At 42.2% G+C, this 23,811-nt stretch overlaps 1 protein-coding gene across 4 annotated transcripts in view; it reads right to left on the bottom strand.

Annotated features, from left to right (window-relative positions):
* zmym4.1 (zinc finger MYM-type containing 4, tandem duplicate 1) overlaps positions 1–23,811 on the bottom strand; it is a 122,491-nt gene that overhangs the window by 32,841 nt on the left and 65,839 nt on the right. For 3 of the 4 annotated variants that reach the window (XM_060904737.1, XM_060904738.1, XM_060904739.1), the window contains 3 exons: positions 23,502–23,670; positions 19,939–20,109; positions 19,387–19,418 (listed from right to left, as the gene is read on the bottom strand). In XM_060904737.1, the coding sequence (XP_060760720.1) occupies positions 19,387–19,418; positions 19,939–20,109; positions 23,502–23,670 (372 nt within the window). Of the gene's footprint in view, positions 1–1,049; positions 1,456–3,320; positions 3,525–7,060; positions 7,168–7,290; positions 7,545–19,386; positions 19,419–19,938; positions 20,110–23,501; positions 23,671–23,811 lie in introns of those variants that run through there. The other variant, XM_060904740.1, reaches the window with a different exon arrangement.

Raw genomic sequence — 23,811 nt, 5'->3', positions numbered from 1 at the left:
TTGGGTCCAAGGGCCGCAGACAGTTTTTCAGACGACCCCCAAACACTGAATTCAAGCCACAGTACACTCTGAAGACAGTGAAGCATGGTGGTGCAAGCATCATGATATGGGAATGTTTCTCTTACTGTGGTGTTGGGCCCATTTATCGCATACCAGGGATCATGGATCAGTTTGCATATATCAAAATACTTGAAGAGGTCATGTTGCCTTATGCTGAAGAGGAAATGCCCTTGAAATGGGTGTTTCAACAAGACAACGACCCCAAACACACCAGTAAGCGAGCAGCATCAGGGTTCAAGACCAACAAAATGAAAGTTATGGAGTGGCCAGCCCAATCCCCGGACCTTAATCCGATAGAAAACTTGTGGGGTGACATCAAAAATGCTGTTTCTGAGGCAAAACCAAGAAATGCAGAGGAATTGTGGAATGTTGTCAAATCATCCTGGGCTGGAATACCTGTTCACAGATGCCAGAAGTTCTCAGAAACCGTGGTTATACAACTAAATATTAGTTTAGTGATTCACAGGAATACTAAATCCTTAAGATTTTTTCAGTGTATACAGTAAATATTTGGAGTTTGTAATGAAAAATGCAGACACTGCTATTTTTTTGAACAGCCCAATGTTCATTTTTCTTCATTTTCTGTAAAGTAATTAAAATATTCATACATTTTTCTTCATGTTTTGATGTAGAATATAATGTACAGTGTTCCCAATGCATGGAAATAAAAACTATTATAAGGATTTTGAGCTTTACTCACGTTTTTAAACACACTGCTATTATTTTGAACACAACTGTACATGCTGTCCCACACCTGGAGCGCCGTCCTGAGGGGGCAACGCTGACAGCGGGAGGCGTGACCGACCTGTCAATATTGACAGGGAGGTCACACCTCCGTAACATCAGCTGATTATAAAAGCACGTCACACACCAACATCCGGGTGAGCCTCTGATGAAGACGGAAGTTACACCGTCGAAACATGTCAGGTAAAGGAAAAAACTTTTACATGTCTGAAAAAAGAAAACTAATGATTTGATGCATATAATCAGCCGTTATGATGAATAGAAACTAATTGTTATGAAAAATTTGAACTGTAACTCCCTGTACAGCAATTCCCACTTCTTTGGTACTGTACTTTGGAATAAGTAATTTATAATTGCAAATTTATAAGTGGGTAAAGGATAGATGCTGCTGAGGATGGTGGGACTGTTGAGCCGAAGGCCTTTGATCGATCATCATCATCATCATACTCATCATCCTCTCTTCATGTCGGTACTCAGCCTCTCTTCTTTTCTCTTCCTGTTCACTTTCAAACCTCATCCTTTTCTCTTCAAGCTCAGCAAAGCACTTGGCAGCCTCTGCCTGGGATGCAAGGAAGGAGGACATCATGCTGTGTATCAACCTCTTTTGCTTCTTGAAAAGGCCAATGGAGTTCCTTTTCCTGGATGTTTGTCCTAGAAAAGTAATACATTTCAATTGCTGTGTTTTTGCTTCGCATATTATTTCATTCAAGCTATTGTTTTTCAGACAACTTAATGGGAGGAGTGTGGTTTTAAGACACGATGCCTCATGTGAGATTCTTAACTGTAGGGTGCTAATATTATAACCCCGATTCCAAAAAAGTTGGGACAAAGTACAAATTGTAAATAAAAACGGAATGCAGTGATGTGGAAGTTTCAAAATTCCATATTTTATTCAGAATAGAACATAGATGACATATCAAATGTTTAAACTGAGAAAATGTATCATTTAAAGAGAAAAATTAGGTGATTTTAAATTTCATGACAACAACACATCTCAAAAAAGTTGGGACAAGGCCATGTTTACCACTGTGAGACATCCCCTTTTCTCTTTACAACAGTCTGTAAACGTCTGGGGACTGAGGAGACAAGTTGCTCAAGTTTAGGGATAGGAATGTTAACCCATTCTTGTCTAATGTAGGATTCTAGTTGCTCAACTGTCTTAGGTCTTTTTTGTCGTATCTTGCATTTTATGATGCGCTAAATGTTTTCTATGGGTGAAAGATCTGGACTGCAGGCTGGCCAGTTCAGTACCCGGACCCTTCTTCTACGCAGCCATGATGCTGTAATTGATGCAGTATGTGGTTTGGCATTGTCATGTTGGAAAATGCAAGGTCTTCCCTGAAAGAGACGTCGTCTGGATGGGAGCATACGTTGCTCTAGAACCTGGATATACCTTTCAGCATTGATGGTGTCTTTCCAGATGTGTAAGCTGCCCATGCCACACGCACTAATGCAACCCCATACCATCAAAGATGCAGGCTTCTGAACTGAGCGCTGATAACAACTTGGGTCGTCCTTCTCCTCTTTAGTCCGAATGACACGGCGTCCCTGATTTCCATAAAGAACTTCAAATTTTGATTCATCTGACCACAGAACAGTTTTCCACTTTGCCACAGTCCATTTTAAATGAGCCTTGGCCCAGAGAAGACGTCTGCGTTTCTGGATCATGTTTAGATACGGCTTCTTCTTTGAACTATAGAGTTTTAGCTGGCAACGGCGGATGGCACGGTGAATTGTGTTCACAGATAATGTTCTCTGGAAATATTCCTGAGCCCATTTTGTGATTTCCAATACAGAAGCATGCCTGTATGTGATGCAGTGCCGTCTAAGGGCCCGAAGATCACGGGCACCCAGTATGGTTTTCTGGCCTTGACCCTTACGCACAGAGATTCTTCCAGATTCTCTGAATCTTTTGATGATATTATGTACTGTAGATGATGAGATGTTCAAACTCTTTGCAATTTTACACTGTCGAACTCCTTTCTGATATTGCTCCACTATTTGTCGGCGCAGAATTAGGGGGATTGGTGATCCTCTTCCCATCTTTACTTCTGAGAGCCGCTGCCACTCCAAGATGCTCTTTTTATACCCAGTCATGTTAATGACCTATTGCCAATTGACCTAATGAGTTGCAATTTGGTCCTCCAGCTGTTCCTTTTTTGTACCTTTAACTTTTCCAGCCTCTTATTGCCCCTGTCCCAACTTTTTTGAGATGTGTTGCTGTCATGAAATTTCAAATGAGCCAATATTTGGCATGAAATTTCAAAATGTCTCACTTTCGACATTTGATATGTTGTCTATGTTCTATTGTGAATACAATATCAGTTTTTGAGATTTGTAAGTTATTGCATTCTGTTTTTGTTTACAATTTGTACTTTGTCCCAACTTTTTTGGAATCGGGGTTGTACTTTCCAGGTCAAAATAGTTGTCATCACAGCCACACTTTTGTGATAATAAATTAGTATGCATAAAAGTAGGATAGAAAAATTCTTCTTATTACTTAATTTTTTCAATACCTTCATTTGCTTCTGCTGTTGATGGTGTAGATGAAGTTGATCGTACACATGTTTCTGTGGCTGATGTGGATGGACCTGCTGTAGTTGATGTTGGAGATGTTGTGATTGAAGCAGATGGAGCTGGGAAATTTGCCACTAGGGTAAGAAGATTCCCAGACTGTGAAACCGTGTCCTCGTTTACTGCATCATAGTCATTGTGATCATCTGAAACATAACAGCAAAATTATAAAAACTGAAAAGCGACTGAAAGCTTCCGGTTCCATTTTTGCATGAAGTGTAAAAGCATAAGCAAGTTTAGCTAACAGTAGCATCTCTCAGGATTTCCTCTAATTGGTTGTAATGCTGAAAAAGCAGCTAGTCATACCAGGTCTGTTGTGTAATGGTGATGATAAACGGGGCAACTTTTTGGGCAATGTTGCCGAGCAATGTTGCTGGGCAATTGCGTTTTGACTCTTTTCTATTGAGATTGGGCAATATTGTTTCTTTCTGAATGGTTTTGATAATCTCTGGCAACTTTTTGAGATAAGCCAATCAGAACGCGAGTATCGAGTCATGTGACCTCCGGTGAGGTTCGGATCAGAAATTTCAAACAAATATGGCGGCCGCTCGGTGTCAGTGGAGTGAAGAGATGGAGAGACTCCTCATCTGTTTTTACGCCGGTAAGTTATTTTAATATTCTATATGGAGGAATTTACCTCACCAAAGCTCTAAAAAACAACAGACAGCTTGATTAAATGGTCACAGCAAAAATTAAGACATCGATTTTTTTTAGCTAACTGTAAACTGACGTTGCTAACTGTTGTTGCCCATTGTTAGTTGCCCTGAAAAGTTGCCCTGTGTCTCACCTAGTTGCCCGTTGCCAGCAACATTGCTCGGCAACATTGCCCAAAAAGTTGCCCCGTGTATCATCACCATAACGCTCAGAGCTAAATTCCAAATCGTGAACTGCGCAGACAATGGCCCGTTCAGGCTCTGTGGGCTGCAGCGCTGTGATTTTTTAATTTCTACTCGCCGTAACGCCTGTACTATTTCACTGATGTATACAAAAAAATATCCAGTGGCAATGTTCCCGAAAAACTTTCCTTAACATCAGTCATATTGTCTGACGTTGGGCAGATCTATGTCAGACATTTTCAGACCTTGTCAGACAATTTTAGCTTTGTGTAAAATGAATTAAAAAAAAAAAAAAAAGAAAATCAAGGACTATTATTTATGCCACAATGTCCTATTCGACAATGTCCTTTCCAGCACATTGAAACGGTCAGTTACTGATATTTTTTTGTATCAGTTTATCACTGAATACATCAAAGCTCATTTCTGAATTTCTCAAGCAGACAGTTGTTAGTTTCCTCATCCTGCTCATCAAAGCTCTCATAGCCTGCATCAAGATCAGAATCCTGCTCATAACACTCCTCCATCTGAGGAACAGGTTCTTCAACATCTCCATCAGAACCAGCCACAGCTTCACTTTCAACATCAACAATATCACACATCTGAACATCTTGCTGCTGGTTCCTGCTGGTCTTGACAGCACGATCAGTAGACACAAAACATGAGTTTTGCCTCCCAACTCGCCATGCCTCTTGAAAACGACGACATGGCTGCTTCCCCCCTTCAGAATTGACAGATTCTGATCCTTTTGAAAGCAACTTGCGGTTTGACGGTGTCCAATTTTACATTTTTTTTCCAAAAAAACCAAATGCACGCTTTTGACAGCGAGCAACCAAAAGAGGTAGCGACTTTTGATTGGATAAAGGGAGAGGCCTCAATAGACAGACCAATCAGAGCCATCCATACAGTGACAAGGTAAACAAATATGGCGTGAATGCATTCGGACAGCATATCGATCGATAACGCATCTTCTCAATGAACTAAGTAGGTCGCTGCGAGAAAACTCTGTGCACCACTGACGTGTATTTAACCTCCTAAGGCCCAAGCTGTTTTTTTACATGCATTTTTTATTTCTCTTTGCTATTTGGGCTTATTAGAACCTGATTAGAATAAAAACTAAGCATCATCTTTGATAAGATGTATTTTTAGAGAAAAAGTATGTCCACATATGTGGATTCTTGTTCCGAATTTCTAAAAAGTGCTGTCCACGTATGTGACTGCTAAGCCCTAGGAGGTTAAGGTATGCGAAACCGCGTAGAGACAGACATCGATGCATGGAGTATTAGAACTTTGTTTATTAAGTTGCGATAAATATGATATTTGAGAGTGTTTTTTTTCTAACGTTAAATTCAGGCATGTTTTAGATTTGGATGTTTATATTAGTAATTACAATAGCTATCAGTCAGGTTGACTGACGTTTATGTTAATTACGTAGGACAACTGAGTTTTTCGTCTGTCATGACCGGTGTCCGACGATATTTCAGGAACACTGCAGTGGAAAGCTAAACAAGATCAACTGTGAACTACTGCTCACTTACGTATCCCCCCGCTCTCGCTTATATCAGAATGCAAGCAATCTAAGGAATAGAACACTTATTATCAATGTTGACTTCAATAAATAATTAACCTTGAAACAAGTAAGTAAAGAGCAGTGTCTCTCCCCAGGGATTTCAAATAGCATCCTGGGAAACTCTCATTTTGAAATAGCATTTTGCTTCTTGAAATAGTGTCAAAATCCACCCTATATGTTTCTTAAATATGTTCAGTCGGTAAACAGGAAGTCGATGTGCAACAGACCTGAAAACAGTATACACTACCGTTCAAAAGTTTGGGGTCACCCAGACAATTTTGTGTTTTCCATGAAAAGTCACACTTTTATTTCCCACCATAAGTTGTAAAATGAATAGAAAATATAGTCGAGACATTTTTCTGGCCATTTTGAGCATTTAATCGACCCCACAAATGTGATGCTCCAGAAACTCAATCTGCTCAAAGGAAGGTCAGTTTTATAGCTTCTCTAAAGAGCTCAACTGTTTTCAGCTGTGCTAACATGATTGTACAAGGGTTTTCTAATCATCCATTAGCCTTCTGAGGCAATGAGCAAACACATTGTACCATTAGAACACTGGAGTGAGAGTTGCTGGAAATGGGCCTCTATACACCTATGGAGATATTGCACCAAAAACCACACATTTGCAGCTAGAATAGTCATTTACCACATTAGCAATGTATAGAGTGGATTTCTGATTAGTTTAAAGTGATCTTCATTGAAAAGAATAGTGCTTTTCTTTCAAAAATAAGGACATTTCAAAGTGACCCCAAACTTTTGAATGGTAGTGTACACGGTATAGAACCCCAAGCTGAAGCTCGGTACCAAATATCAAGCAGTTGTGATTTGTAGTTGCTGAGAAAAATGTTATGAAAATTTTGTAAAGTCACACTATATGTTTAGTAAATACATTTCAGTCGGTAAACAGGAAGTTGATGTACGACAGACCTGAAAACGGTATAAAACCCCAAGCTGAAGTTTGGTACCAAGTGGCTACGATTTGCGGTTGCTGAGAAAAAAGGGTGTTTTGGACGGATGGAGATACAGATGGACGGAGATAAACCAGTACACTTCCCCCACCAGAGCGGGGGTATAATAATAAACAACAATAACAACAACAATTAAAAAACATACTTTCTTTTAATAAGACGTACACACACACTGCTTGATTGCCGCATTGAGACGCTGGTCAAAAACGCTGCCATTTTTTCTCCACCGCTATTCCCATATATCCAAAGCTGTGTGCACGCACCTGTGGTAATACTACTAACAGAAAATCAAGACTGAAATATATTCTCACCCTGCACTCCAGTGTCCACAAGGGCCAATGGTTGGATGGATGGACGGGTCCCCAGCACTTGGTCCATTTCTTCAAAGAAGGCGAATTTTCTGCTTCTGCCTCTTCGACTGTGGAAAACAATAACAATCATCATGCTGCAGAGTCGCAATCAACACCGCAGTTAAGTTATTCTGGGTTTATTTTCTAGCTTTGGGGGTCATTTTTAAATTAGGATTAAAAAGTATACTTACTTGTTATTGTCTTTGCACATTTTGTAATTCCTTCTTAAATCTTTCAACTTGTTTTTAACTTGCTTCACTGTCCTCTTGCTGCTCGTTTCCCGGTTGAAAAGCTCGGTTACTCGGCAGTAAATTGGCTCATTGCGGCCCGATTTCTCCAAATCCAGCTGGGTATCTGCATCTCCCCACAAATGGATGAGGGCAAGAACTTCCTCCTTAGACCAGTTATCGCTGCGAACAGCCTGGGAATCGCTTGACTCCACTGTCTAAAGGTGAAGTTTGATAAGCAAAAGTACTGGTGAAGAACTGACCATCGAATTTGCTGTGAAGCGGTCTTGTCCAGATGAAGAATGACCTGATGAGTGCTACTGCACATGTGTAAGCCCTCCTACTTGCCACAGATTGTGTTTAGACAGTAAGCGGGAACAAGCTGCGCCTGGAACAAGATGTTCCGGAACAAGTTGCGCCACTACGAAAAGAGGAGCCGGTTGTGCCCGCTGGTGTCAAATTGTTCCGGAAAACACTGCGTTTCGCCAGGGCAACTTGTTCCGATGCAACTGCCCTGGCCGATCAAAAGCAGCTTATGAGCCAAGGGATTTAGGGCCTATGGTAAAGACAGCAGAACAAATTGGCTGGGTTCCTACATTGCATCCAAAGGTATTGACCTCAAGGGATGACAGACATAAAACTACGATTAAGTTTCGTGAATAAAACAAAGGCTGAGAAAGTTAGTGTAGATAGGGCATGATGGAAAATCAACTCCATGTGTGATGACGAGTGAAGAAGAGGTATTAAAAGGTAGCTCCAGAAGAACTTCGGACAAAACACCAGCATGCCTCTGTCCCAGCTTTTTTGAAACTGTGTTGCTGCCATCAAATTCAGAACAAGAGAGCTTTGAGAGCACAAATATCCCCTGCTGGCAACTCGGCCATAACGCTGGTAAAATGTGACTGAATTGAACGAAATTGCAATATGCATATTACCGACATATAACAAAGAATCTGTGGTTGGTTGAAGAGAGCAACTGGTTCAACCAACCACAGATTACCATGTACCTGGATGACTGAGATTCATCACAGATATAACAAAGAATCCAGTCAAGTTTCATGAAATTCCTCCAAAAATTGCGAGAGGAGTTGATTTCAGAAGGTGAGTACCCTTCCAGGGATGGACAGACGGACGGACATCGCCACGACATAATCGCCCTTCGGGCCTTTCGGCCAGCGGGGGATAAAAATTGTGAGGGAAGTTGATTTCAGAAAGCAAGCACAGCACACCTTGATGAAATTCCCAAATTACAAGTTTATTAATAATCAAGGGCATAACTCTGGGAAAATTTGCCCAAATTAAATTAAATTTCAATGTGTATAATGGTCATATAAACAAAGCCTTTTACCAAGTTTGGTGAAATTCCTCCGCAAATTGTGAGAGAAGTTGATGTCAGAAGAATGTACACCCTCATGAAATTGTCAAAAGTACAAGTTATTTAATCAAGGGTCAAAACTCTGGTCAAATTTTCACAAACGAAATTAAATCGCAATATGCATATTAGCGTCATATAACAAGGCTTTTTGCCAAGCTTCGAGAAATTCATCCAAAAAATTGTGAGAGGAGTTGATGTCAGAAGGCGAGCACACCTTCATGAAATCGTGAAAGTACGAGGTTGTTAATCAAGGGCCACAACTCTGGTAAAATGCAACCGAATTGAACAAAACAATATGCGTATTACTGAGATATAACAAAGCCTTTTACCAAGTTTCGTGAAATTCCTCCACAAATTGTGAGAGGAGTTGATTTCAGAAGGAAAACACACACTCGTGAAATTGTCAAATTATAATTTTGTTAAATTAAGGGCTGTAACTCTGGTAAAATGTGATTGAATTTAACGAAATTACAATATGTGTATTACCGACATATAATAACGCCTCTTGTCAAGTTTCGTGAAATTCCTACATAAATTGAGAGGGGAGTTGATTTCAGAAGGTGAGCACCCTTCCCGGAACGAACGGCCGGACGGACGAAAATCGTCATGACGAAATCCCCCTTCGGGCCTTTCGGCCAGCGGGGGATAATGAGCATATATTTTTCAAAAAACAAAATCTCAGTTTCAACATTTAATACGTTGTCTTTGTTCGATGAAATATAGGGTTTCCATGATTTGCAAATTATCGCATTCTGTTTTTATTTACAGTTTACACAGCGTCCCAACTTTTTTGGAATTAGGGTTGTACATTTGGTACAATCAAAAAAAGGTTTTTAAATTATACTATAAGATGCATTAAAGGCTTTGGGAGAGCAGTTAGATGCAAAATCACAGAATAGCATTGCAGAACAGGTCTGCCATTGACATTGAGAGCACCAGATGATGGTGTGGGTGTGTTTTGTTTGGAGAAGATTTTTATTCATACATTCCAATGAACACAGCCCCGATGGTAACTTCACAAGGGCTATGAAACAGCTGAGGGGCCTCAAATGCCCCTTTTCCACCAAAGCAGTTCCAGGGCTGGTTCAGGGCCAGTGCTTAGTTTGGAACCGGGTTTTCTGTTTCCACTTGCAAAGAACTGGCTCTGGGGCCAGAAAAACCAGTTCCGGGGGGGGGGGGGGGGGGGGGGGGGCGGGGCGGAGTTGTTAAGACCAACAACAATAACAAGACCGCGAAAGATCACCATTTTTAAGCGACGAGAAGCAGCAGCTGTACAAACGAAGTCATCCATTATTATTATTATTATTATTGTTGTTGCTGCTGCTTCTTCCGTGTTGTTTTTGCTTCGATATTCGCGCCAAGGTTTATGGAAACATAGCGACGTAACTGACGTCTACAGCGACGTAACTGATGTATACAGCGATGTAATGACGTGGCTTCCCTTAGCACCGCGAGCTATGGAAAAGCAAACTGGTTCTCAGCTGGCTTGCAAGTTGAACGAGTTGTGAACCAGCACTGGCCCCGAACCAGCCCTGGAACTGATTTGGTGGAAAAGGGGTAAGCGAGGAACATGTAAGAATGACCCAGGGAGAACGCAATGGGTGGGAACAGTTGATATGGGTGTTCTCAGGAAGCTGGCAAAGTACATTACCCTGACTTGGAATGGCACTAGGAACCCTCCTAGCTGTGGTTTTGGTGATAACTTCTTGTGTATTGCCACTTGTAAAAAATAATGATAAGGAAGACAATGGGGACCCTGATGGGAGAATATGTGGTAATGATGGAGTTAGAAAAAAGGAGAAGAGTATGAAAAAAACTGGATCTACTGCTCACTTACGTATACCCCTGCTCTCACAAGTAATCGAAGGAATAGGACACGGATTATGAATGTTGACTTCAACAAATAATTAACCCTGAAACAAGTAAAGAGCAGTGTTCTGCCCAGGGATTTCAAATAGTATCCTGGTAAACGGTCATTCTGAAATAGAATTTTGCTTCTTAAAATAGCGTCAAAATCCACATGAAATGTTTCTTAAATACGTTCAGTTGGTAAACAGGAAGTTGATGTGTGACAGACCTGAAAATGGTACACACGGTATAGAACCCCAAGCTGAAGCTCGGTACCAAATATCAAGCAGTTGTGATTTGTAGTTGCGGAGAAAAGTGTAACGAAAATTTTGTAAATCCACACGACGTGTTTCGTAAATACATTCAGTTGGTAAACAGGAAGCTGATGTCCGACAGACCTGAAAACGGTATAGAACCCCAAGCTGAACTTTGGTACCAAGTGGCTATGATTTGCGGTTGCTGAGAAAAAGGGTGTTTCGGACAGACGGAGATACGGACAGACAGAGGTAAAACACCAGTATAACCCATGCAGTCCTGAGGGAGGAAATGGAGTCGGGGAACTCCGAGGTGGAACAGGAAGAAGCAACAGAAGTTTGAGCTGAATCATAAGGGGAGAGAAGGCGAGAATTTTCAGAGCTTAAGAATGAACATTTTCTGTAATAGAGATAAGTAAAATGCATATGGCAAGGTTGACCACCAAAATTATTATGGGCAAGTTCCCTTGTGTTTGGCATCACTTTGAGGAGGATGAGCTCCAACTGAGCCAGGATTCTCCCAAGGTTTCTCTCTCAAAAAAAAAAGAAAATTGGATGACAAAGCACAAGTTTTTCCTTGACACTGTTGCCAGTGGCCAAACTGGCCAGGTGCCACTGGGTTGCTCAAGATAGACCAGTGTCAAAGAAAGACAACAGTGCTCATTTACACTTGCTGAACTATATTCTTTTATAATCCATATACCTTTTATTTTGGGGCGGCACGGTGGTGTAGTGGTTAGCGCTGTCGCCTCACAGCAAGAAGGTCCGGGTTCGAGCCCTGTGGCCGGCGAGGGCCTTTCTGTGCGGAGTTTGCATGTTCTCCCCGTGTCCGCGTGGGTTTCCTCCGGGTGCTCCGGTTTCCCCCACAGTCCAAAGACATGCAGGTTAGGTTAACTGGTGACTCTAAATTGACCGTAGGTGTGAGTGTGAATGGTTGTCTGTGTCTATGTGTCAGCCCTGTGATGACCTGGCGACTTGTCCAGGGTGTACCCCGCCTTTCGCCTGTAGTCAGCTGGGATAGGCTCCAGCTTGCCTGCGACCCTGTAGAACAGGATAAAGCGGCTACAGATAATGAGATGAGATCTTTTATTTTAATGGAAAGTAACAACCTATATACTAAGTAATTGTTCGACTAATCCTTTCAAAATCTGTCTTTGAATTATGCTGAAAGCTGTGAACAAATATTTAATCAGTAGAGGGGTTCAGGCAACAAGGTACTATAGTTTAATTCATGTGTAATGCTTGCAACTGCATTAATACCCATGCCTGCTTGAGAAAATTGTTGTGGTTAGCACTGTCACCTCACAGCAAGGAGGTTCTGGGTTTAAGCCCAGTGGCCGACGAGGGCCTTTCTGTGTGGAGTTTGCATGTTCTCCCTGTGTTTGTCTGGGTTTCCTCCGGGTGCTCTAGTTTCCCCCACAGTCCAAAGACATGCAGGTTAGGATAATACAGGGTGGCCTTGGGCTGAAGTGCCCTTAAGTAAGGCACCTAACCCCCAACTGCTCCCCAGGCGCTGTAGCATAGCTGCCCACTGCTCTGGGTACGTGTGTGTGCTCATTGCTCACTTGTGTGCGCATGCGTGTGTTCACTGCTTCAGATGGGTTAAATGCAGAGGTTAAAATTTCACTGCATGCTTAAAGCAGATACGCAGAACCTTTATTTTTAAATAAATTTCTGACTGGATAGTATCTCCATCCTTGAGTCTTGTATGTTGCATAAATGGGAATTTAAAAAATATATATATTTGAGAGTTAAAATCGACCGCAAAGTTGGCATTGGAGCTGCCCCGCTGAGCCAGCCAGCCCTGAGTGCATGACGTCACAGCGGTAACCGGGTTTAAGGCCGAGGCCTTTGACAGCTATAGACCAAAGTCATATAAATAAAAATGTATGGTGAAAGTAAGAAATACCGTTACCGACTTGCTCAACTAAGACTGATTTGACTTCATTGATTGTGGGTTGACTCTCATTAAAACAGGATGGGTGTTATAACTTATGCAACATACATGTACATGCATGCATTTTCACTGATGAAACGTAAAAGGCTAATTAAATAATCAGATGAACTGAGACAATCACGTTCTGAAGCAAATTAAATAATCTTATACCGCTAACTTAAACACACAATACAAGTTACATGTATTAATCTAAATGCAGGCAAACAACGTGGTTTTTTTTGTTTTTTATTTTTTTTTTTAATCCAAATGAGAGTCGGAGCTTACCCGTCTGTGTTCTCGCTTCTTGAAGGCCGATCTTATGGCCGATTGTTTTGAAACAATCTGACTTTCAGTTGTTCGTTCAGTTCTCCGTTCATTCACTTCTTCCACGCAAGGGTGAGATGGCAGCAACATCCAGCGCAGAAATAAGACGGCTGCTCCATTCATTCTGTCCATGCTGTATATTCCGTCATTACTACTCCGCTCAAGCAATTACTAAAACCCAGGACGGAACGGGACGTCACCGGTTTTAGCAACAACCACGGGGAGGTCCCTGCCCGAGCGATATGTTCCGTCCCGGGTTTTAGCAACAACCCTCGGCTCACGCTCCAGGAGCACTGGTGCAACTTTAAAAAATAAATAAAATACTTTCCTTTTCTTGTAGTTTTATTTTTCTTTCATTGTTGGTACTGCGCCCTCTTCCAATACAGGTTTATAGCCAACGCTCCTCAACAGATCAGAGGTCTCGTACGAGTCTTCAGTAAAATGTGCAGACCAGAGTAGAGACCACTTCGTAGGGGCCCAATGTGCCCATGAACTTCTCGCAAAACGCATCCATATCTTTGCAGTTTGAACATTCTTGGGCCATCAATGCAACGTAAATCCACCTTCTGTTGTGTTGCTGCACCGGCCAGCAACACATCTACGTGCCATGGTTTTAAATTAGCTCAAAATGGAGGATCGGAGTTGCAGTCAGCTCTGTGTTTTAGTATAGCAGAAATGGTGATGAGACCGATAGACTTCCTGCTGTGACGTTACGGATGTCAAGGTCATTCACTCAGACCGCCACCTATAAGAATCACTTTAATCATAAAAATTACTGTATTAGATGATTTATTGTTAATGCTTAAAACTATTCCTGTGCCATTCTTGAGGTCTCAAGGCATTTATGAACAAAAAGTGAGGCCATGGTTCTGCGTATATGCTTCAAGTCTGTGCTTGAGTGTACGTGTGACAAATAAAGGCTTCTTGAAGGAGGAGGATTCGGGAGGGGGGGGAGCACAAAACAACCCAGGACAGAGATGTTGAGCTAAAATACATCACAAGGCATATACATTTTTGCTGACCAGACATGGTATACAAGTTTTCATCTCATCTCATTATCTCTAGCCGCTTTATCCTTCTACAGGGTCGCAGGCAAGCTGGAGCCTATCCCAGCTGACTACGGGCGAAAGGCGGGGTACACCCTGGACAAGTCGCCAGGTCATCACAGGGCTGACACATAGACACAGACAACCATTCACACTCACATTCACACCTACGCTCAATTTAGAGTCACCAGTTAACCTAACCTGCATGTCTTTGGACTGTGGGGGAAACCGGAGCACCCGGAGGAAACCCACGTGGACAACATGCAAACTCCACACAGAAAGGCCCTCACCGGCTACGGGGCTCGAACCCAGACCTTCTTGCTGTGAGGCGACAGCGCTAACCACTACACCACCGTGCCGCCCGGTATACAAGTTTTAAGTGAGAAAAACAACCAGAAGTTTGGCGCTTAGGTGGCCGTATGTTAAGGATGAGGTCCCAGATGGTCATCCTCAAACATAATTGAAAAGTGAAAAACAGGAGATGGGAAAGTGAGGAAACATAGAATATTAGAGATTATCCAGTGAAGGGGGGGGGGGGGGGGGAGTGAGAAGGACAATAGCAGAAAAATAAAGTACAGAAAAAAAAAATAGGTCAAATGAAAAACATAGTAATGAAAAAACCATGGAAGGAGAACTTTAAATCAATGGGAGGTAATAAGAGTGCTCTGAGAGCACAGTATCCCCCACTACAATATACTGAAAACGAAATTGCAATATGCGTAGTAGTGTCCTATAACAAAGCCTTTTGCCAAGTTTTATGAAATTCCTCCAAAAATTGAGAGAGGAGTCGATTTCAGAAGGCGAGAACCCTTTCTGGGACGAACGGACTTCGCCACGACATAATCCCCTTCAGCCAGTGGGGGATAAAAATGAAGGACCAAAGAAGGAGGGATCATTAGAACTGGGGTTCTCAATCTTTTCTACTTTAAGGCCCACCTATTCATACAGTTGAACTCAAAATTATTAGCCCCCCCTTGTGGAATTGAACATAATTCTTGATTTCTCCATGAAAATGACCATTGACAACAAATGTTTTTATTCTTGAAATAAATGCACTATGAAGACATTGTCCAACAAGTTTCATTACAATATCTTATCATCACACTGAGTTTCAACCAAAAACAGCAAAAGTGAGATGTTCAAAATTATTAGCCCCCTGACCCACAGTAGTCAATGGTGTACCCTTTTTGACCCACAACTGACAACAACCTCTTGGAATAGTTTTTCACTAGGTTGGCACAGGTCTCCTGAGGAATTTTGGCCCATTCCTCCATTGCAAACTGTTCCAACTGGCCCAAATTGTATGGTTTTCGTGCATGGACGTTCTTTTTCAGCACTTGCCACAGGTTTTCTATTGGATTGAGATCTGGGCTCTGTGCAGGCCACTGTATGACGTTGGTCTTGGTATCCTTGAAGTATTGCTGGACTATTTTAGATGTATGCTTTGGGTCGTTATCTTGCTGGAAGACCCAACGACGACCTAAGCGCAAAGTGAGAGCAGACTTCTGCATGTTTTCCTTCAGTATTTTTAGGTAATCTTCCTTTTTCATGGTGCCATGCACCCGAACCAGACTGCCTGTACCTGAGGCTGCAAAACAGCCCCACAGCATGATGCTGCCACCACCATGTTTAACTGTGGGAACTGTGTTCACAGGGTTGAAGGCCTCTCCCTTTCTTCGCCATACATAGGCAATGTCCATATGCCCAAACAGCTCCAATTTCGTCTCATCTGACCAAAGCACAGACTTCCAAAACTCATCTTTCTTCTTCAAGTACTCACGGGCAAACTTTAGTCGGGCTTTGATGTGACGATGTTTTAGTAAGGGGGTTCTTCTGGGACGATAGCCCCGAAGCCCATTCCGATGAAGAGCCCTCACAACAGTGTGCCTTGACACACAAACTCCAGAAGAGGCCAGGTCAGCAACAATTTCCTTTGCAGATGTACGGGGCTCTTTACGGACATCTCTGACAATTTTTCTTTCCAGAGTTCTTGAGATCTTACACTTGCGTCCACGACCAGGTTTGTTCTTGACCGAATTTGTCTCCTTGTACTTGGCAATGATGCACCGAACTGCAGTTCTGGAGACTGTAAACCTCTTCGAAATGGCAGTGTAGCCTTGGCCCTTGTCATGAGCCTCCACAATCTTTTGTCGGAGTTCAAGACTTATTTCTTTAGTCTTCGGCATTGTGACAAATAGTAATCCTCCTCATTCATTCAAATGCCCTGTTCCTTGGAGTCCTTTTAAACTGTTGAATGGAGCCAATTGACTACAGGTGTTGCTAGGAAGCCAATTGATTGCACAGGTGTTGTTTAAAAGCTGATTGGTTAATTAACTGTGTTTTAAAAGCAAGAATCCACATGGGGGCTAATATTTTTGACCAACTCATTTTTACCATATTTCATATAAAGACAGCCTAAAACTAATTTCATATTCCAAAATGCACCACAAACATCTGAATAGTACTGGTGATTGTTTGTGTATATCAATTTTTATCAATGCTTTAAACATTTGGAGGATATTTGGGAAAATGTTCCAAAATTTAAGGGGGGCTAATAATTTTGAGTTCAACTGTACTTGTAACGAGTTGGGGCCCATTAAAAAAAAAAAAAAAAGATACCCAGTTATTTTATCTCATCTATTCTATTAGAATCTAACAATCTTTTGTAAAGTGTATTAATGGGATGCAATATCACTCCCTGTTACAGATGGGAGCCCAGGAATGAAATAAATGCAATAAAAAACTGTTCTTAATTGTAGGTATTGTATTTAAAACTGTATGGATGTGCCAGAAGCCAAACCATGCATGCAGTGCATTCTCAGTCAAAAGGGATTAATGATCCAAAAGGGGAGTCTGGTCCATTAACACAAGAACTTATTTTTATGTTTGTGCCCTGCAAACAAGCGAGTTATTAAAACCAAGAAGTTCACTCAAAAGAAGTGGATATAGAAACCACTCAATGGGATTAGATCCTTACACGCTAACAAAGAAGGATTTTTCCTACGAGTTGGGAAATTATCCATCCGTTGAATTCCCCGACATCTCAAACTACCTGGTGCTGCAGACATCGTTCTACACGGACACACACATAAAAACCTGGAAGAGCATGGAGGTGTACAACTTTTTATATGTGGCTGGGTTAAAGATCTGGGGATCAGGACACTACAAGATAGACGGCGGTAGACGGAGCTACGTGCAGGAAGTGTGTTTATCAGTAGATGTGATATTTACAAAAATAAAATACAAACAAAAGCAAAGCAGAATCATAAAGCAGAGTATTTAAACAGCGTTATAAACATGGCCATGATAATGATGATGCTTCACAAAGCCTCTGTGAACACAGTGCCCGTATCTGTGCATGCTGATTGACCAAAATGACCAGGTCCCAAGAGCGCACAATGGCACTCTGTGAGCGCGTGCAGCCGCTCGAGGTACACCAGACTCAAGCGTGCAAAAGCGTGACCGCTCACCTGCTGTGTGACCACAACTTTTAAAGGGGTGTTCACACAGCAACTTTTACTCCGGTGTAGCACCGGGGCTGCCCCGGTAGAGCGTTCACACGGTACAAAGTTATAGCGGTGTAGCCCCTGAAAGCTGCTTAAACCGGTGCAAATCTAACCCTGCTCGGGAGGTGGTTTAAGAAATTTACTCCGGAGTAAATGCTAGTTTGCGGGGCAGCACCGATATAAAATGGGACGTCTGAACGCTACAGGGTTAGACTCGCTACGCGTGACGAGAGTTGATTACATACGGGCATTGCATAATTTGCATCCTGGTATTTTGCGCTTCCAAAATGGCGAATATCAACAACAACAGAACTGCATGTCTTCCAGTGTTGCCAGATTGGGCGGTTTTAAGTGCATTTTGGCGGATTTGAACATATTTTGGGCTGGAAAACGTCAGCAGTATCTGGCAAGACTGGTGTCTTCATCCACATTGTTTTCCCGGCGCTTGGTGATGCCATGACAACCGGGAAAAGGAAGTACATTTTCACGCATGCGCATATTTCATTTCCGCATTATTATTATCGTATAGCACGGTCGCAAAAACTGCCGTGTGAACGCAAGTGGGGCTGCACCGGTGCTAACACGCTTCTCTCTAGTAAGCAGATTTGTGATGTGTGAACGCTCCACAAAATTTACACCGGTGTAAGATATATCGCAACAAAATACATCGGTGCAGCATCGATGCAAATATGTGCCAGGTGAACACCCCTTAACTTGAGTATCTCGCCACAAAAATGCCTCGTTTTCATCGATAAACCATCGCAAAGCATCGCGAGCTGTAGTGTGACCGTAGCTTAATGAGGCGGATGTGATGTCAGATGCCACCCAGCAATTGGTGGTGGTGGTGGGGGTTTCTCAGCCTAGTACAGTAGATGGCGCTTCCCAGTGGTTGAGAAACACTGATTTTTGTTTGCAATAAACTGCTGATTCTTGCTACTTAGAAGGACTCCAGGTAAGTTATTTGAATCTCTGAAGAAAGAGCAACAACGACCTAAGGAGCGGAGCGGACCCCATCCTGGGCGTCTTCCCACCACAACCTCAACATGCTACAAGAGATAAAGACTACGTTCAGACTGCACCCTGAAACGACCCATATCCAATTTTTTTGCCCATATGCGACCTGTATCCGATTTGTTATTGACAATCTGAACGACACAGATCCGATTTTTTTCACATGTGACCCAGGCCGCTTGGATATGTGGTCCTAATTCCGAAGCATATCCGTTATTTTCACATGCGACTGCAGTCTAACCGGACAGGTCGCATTCATGCGACCTACACGTCATCAACAAGAGACAAACGTCACTATTCTGCGTTGGCTAATCCCGCCTCTTTGGTGGAAACTTGAAGAGTGCGCTTTTTTTTGTTTACGTATTACGTAGATGTGCTTATTACGTGTCAATTTGCGCATGCGGGACACTTTTGGGTCGTTTTCCGTTCATATTGGAGATCGCATACAAGTCTCATATAATTGGTAATGTGAACGGCCTAACAAAAAAATCGGATTTCACAACAAATCGGATATGGGTCGTTTCAGGTTGCGGTCTGAACGTAGTGTAATTCTTACTATCCAAGGTTAAGAAGCCAGTTTTAAACCTATTTTACACCAGACAGAGTGAGAATGCCATTGCAGTGCCACTTTTTGTGTGAAATGCAGGCCACGTGTTTGAGACATCCCTGGTAACCGATGTACCTCATCCACTTCCGTCAAATTTAAGAGAGACAACTTCAATAATTAGCGAGCATTCATACTACCACTGGTTATACTTACATGTCCTAACAGCTTCACAGTCGGGACGGTTCCTGAAATGTAAAAAAAAAAAGTAAAACCTTGAGCGGACAGAGCAAAACAAATAAATAAATAAATAAATAAATAAATAAAACACTGGCCTAGCTGTGGCGGAAAAGTTGCAATATCAATTAAAATAATACACAATGAATGAATACGCTAATATCTTTTGATAAATATTAGCATATCAAGTAGGTACAGCTGTGTATTTTGATAAGCAAGTATGATCCCATACAGTTCTGGACACAGGCCTGTCTAGTTGTCATGGCAGCCAGGAAAGGATTGCTGCGTCAATTTAAAAATGCTTATTTATTTTCGACCATGTATTACTTAGAATTATTTTGTATTCGAGGATGCAGTTTGGGGCATGGCCCAAGCGGACGTGTTCTTTTGATCGCCGTCATCTCTTCAGAATATTTACATCACAGTAGATAATGAATTAAAAATGCACAATAATTTACAACAAACATATACTTTTCAGATATACATACTTTTCATACTCTACTATACATACTTTTCATATTAAAACCCTACCTTGCAATGCTGCATTTCCCAGGACACTCGGCTGTCCATTGGGGGCGTTGGATAGTGATATAACATTAGCGATAACAGGCGTGGCCTCTTTTGGTGCCAGTGATGGAAGAGTTGTGATGTTGGTGATGGAGGAATGGGTCACCGGTGCGATGGAGATTGGCACTGTCGAGGCTAGATAAGACAGACAATGTGATGTAAGTGCAACATAAAAAGGTGTTTGTTTGTTTTTTTAATTAATTGCCCCCCCCACTTGACTGCTCAATTCTGGAGTCAAAATATCCATCTGTGAATGTACAAGTATATAAAAAAATAATAATCATGCAGTCTTTGACTGACTAAACAAATAAAACCCACTAATGTTTATTTTTGACTTATTACCGAACAACCTGTTTATCAGCACAGTGGTGCAGAATTTTCACTCTTTTGTCTTCTCCTAGCTCACAAAACCAAGACTTGCAAATTCACAGATTAAAGTTCTCCTAAATAAAGTAACCACAAATATGTGTGTGTTCATGTCCTCTGTCCTTTCCCCTTCAGTGAACTGGCATTTCTGATGGGAGAATTTTATTCGTGTTTGGTCGAAAATCTTCTTTAACTTTAAATAAACAAACAGGCAGAAGAGTGTAGTATCCAGGTCTCCGGTATAGCTGTGGCAAAGGGTCAAAAATCGTCCAAGTTATAAAAAATTTAAAATATGATATATAAAAGTGTAAAATATAAATACATGGTTATTCTACGAAATCGAGTCGTACATGAGCTGACAGCCAACGAGGCGCGTAGTTGGCTATAAGCCATGTATGGTGAGATTGAGTGGAATAACTTTTATTCTATCCACATTCACTAGATTTTGAGAGAAACAGCATTTTTATTTTTTGCAAATTCAACAAACAAAAACTTCATACAAATCATCCGACACATTCATTTCCGCTTAGAATATAAATCTCATCTCATCTCATTATCTCTAGCCGCTTTATCCTGTCCTACAGGGTCGCAGGCAAGCTGGAGCCTATCCCAGCTGACTACGGGCGAAAGGCGGGGTACACCCTGGACAAGTCGCCAGGTCATCACAGGGCTGACACATAGACACAGACAACCATTCACACTCACATTCACACCTACGCTCAATTTAGAGTCACCACTTAACCTAACCTGCATGTCTTTGGACTGTGGGGGAAACCCACGCGGACACGGGGAGAACATGCAAACTCCACACAGAAAGGCCCTCGCCGGCCACGGGGCTCGAACCCGGACCTTCTTGCTGTGAGATGACAGCGCTAATCACTACACCACCGTGCCGCCTAGAATATAAATAAACCAGCTAAATAACCGTAGCAATTTGTGAAAAATGGTTTAATAATAATCCTTGGGGGGGGTGTACGTTTTTACCATCAAATACTTTAATTCCAGATTTTGTTGCATTTTCAAGTAGTTTTTATTTCGTCCTCGGTTTGTTCAGCAACATGCTCTACCATTTTGTTTTTCTCTACTCACGGTACTTGAGCTGATATCTTCATGCTTCCTGAACCACTCTTTCACCGTTTGAGCCGGATTAATCCCGACACGGTCATCCTGGAATATATCCATGGCATCAGGGAAGAAAAATCCACTGATGTGATACCCTGGCCATTCAATACATTCAGGTAGTCGACTTCATTTTATTGCCACATAATCAGGCTTGTAGTACTCGAGTCCGACTCGTGCCCTAATTTTAAAGGACTCATGACTTGACTTGGACTTGAGCACTGAGGACTTGGACTCGTGCATTAACTGCATTCGGACTCAAATTGGAGACGAGGACTCCGATTTTTGCTTTATTTTTTCTCACATGCCATAATAATGGGGCGGCACGGTGGTGTAGTGGTTAGCGCTGTCGCCTCACAGCAAGAAGGTCCGGGTTCGAGCCCCGTGGCCGGCGAGGGCCTTTCTGTGCAGAGTTTGCATTTTCTCCCCGTGTCCGCGTGGGTTTCCTCCGGGTGCTCCGGTTTCCCCCACAGTCCAAAGACATGCAGGTTAGGTTAACTGGTGACTCTAAATTGACCGTAGGTGTGAATGTGAGTGTGAATGGTTGTCTGTGTCTATGTGTCAGCCCTGTGATGACCTGGCGGCTTGTCCAGGGTGTACCCCGCCTTTCGCCCGCAGTCAGCTGGGATAGGCTCCAGCTTGCCTGCGACCCTGTAGAACAGGATAAAGCAGCTAGAGATAATGAGATGAGATGCCATAATAATTTGGCCTAAGATATTTATATCTACATTAATTTTTATGCTCATTTCATGCAAGAGTGTCACGCCTTGGCGTGTGCATCAGATAGACTCTCGGGTACGCTCTGGACAGCGCGCGCACCAAGCGGACTCTAGCATGCGCCGTAAACGACTCATGTCTGTACAGGATTATGGCGCAATCAACGCGCCGATATAAAAACTGTGAAAAAACAACTTACTTTGCGAAGTATCGAGTTGCGTTGCTGATCCATTACCGAGCCTCATTTCCTTGTTTGGTTTCCTGATCCATGATTTCTCGTCTTTGATTCTGCCGAGTCTACGATAGCCTGTTTGTGCCTCACTCGACCTATCGCGTTTCACTGTTTTACGATTTTTCCTGCCATTCTGGATTGGTTACAGTCTTCACTCGTATTAATAAAACACACCTTCTGCACTTACATTCGTCTCCCAACCATCTCTGACAGAATACTTCACACTCCCTGATAAAGAGAAGCACATTCACCTGTTCAGGAACAAACTAATGTTATGGAGCTAAAACAGCCACCGTCACATGGTGCGGTTGGAGTCTTGACTTGAAATTTTTTTAAAATGACTTGAACACGAACACTGGGGACTCGAGACTGGACTCGGGGTTTAGTGACTCGACTACAACACTGTACATAATGTTGCTGAGAATCAACTTGACCAACTACAGCAACCCCAGATCATAATCCTGCTTGTACGGCGGCCACGATGAATGATTTGCACGTCACTTCATGCACTTGCAAATCATAGCCTTTTCTTCTGATTAGCCTCATTAACAGTGGTTTTCTTCGGGTCATACAGCTGTTTGGTCCCAATCCTGCGAGTTCTTGTGGCGTTGTGTGTGTGAAAATGCTCTTACTTTCACTATGAAACACAGCCATGAGTTCTACTGTCGATTTTTTATGATCCGACTTCAAAGTTTCTGTGATCTCCAGGTCACAGTCAATTGGGATTTTTTCCCCGACCACATTTCTTCTGTCGAGTTGACAGTTCGCCACTATCCTTCCAGGTTTTAATAATGCGTTGTACAATCCTTAACCCAGTTCGTCATTTCAGGAATCTCCGTCATTTTCTTTGCTTGATACAGACCAATAACTTGACTTTCTGAAACGCAGTAACATTTTTTCCATGACCAAGCGAGACATCTTCCAACACGGTTGTTTAAGGAAATGAGAAGCTACTCACTGCATCAGTTAGGCGAGGGTTTTTTTGGCCATACGCATGTATCTGTCCTGGAAAATGTGTTTTTCTCGCTCTGTAATTATTCACATATTGGTTTTGCTTTTTGGAAGGGATCTATTGAAATGAAACTTGTCTTACCTTGTGTAAGAGCCGGTTTGGCAGAAGTTACAGGAAAGGCTGTGGTGCATGACTGCTGGCTACAGAAGTACATCAGACACTTCAGATTACAGAAGTGTTTCATTTCATTCAGCCATTTTACCGACTCCGTCATCTTCCTGGCACGCTTACACATGCTGCATTTGGCAACCTGTGTGTTGCAGAGATACACTGGTTCTATTCCCTTTTACTAGTTACAGTCAACAGAACAGCACAGAGCATTCTAGTTTATGGAGATGACATTTTAATATACAGGGCTTTCCCCAGAAAAAAAAAATAAAAATAATAATAA

The sequence above is a fragment of the Neoarius graeffei genome, chromosome 22, assembly GCF_027579695.1.
Source record: "Neoarius graeffei isolate fNeoGra1 chromosome 22, fNeoGra1.pri, whole genome shotgun sequence".
In the NCBI taxonomy this organism is placed as follows: domain Eukaryota; kingdom Metazoa; phylum Chordata; class Actinopteri; order Siluriformes; family Ariidae; genus Neoarius; species Neoarius graeffei.
This window is presented reverse-complemented; position numbering and strand designations above follow the sequence as displayed.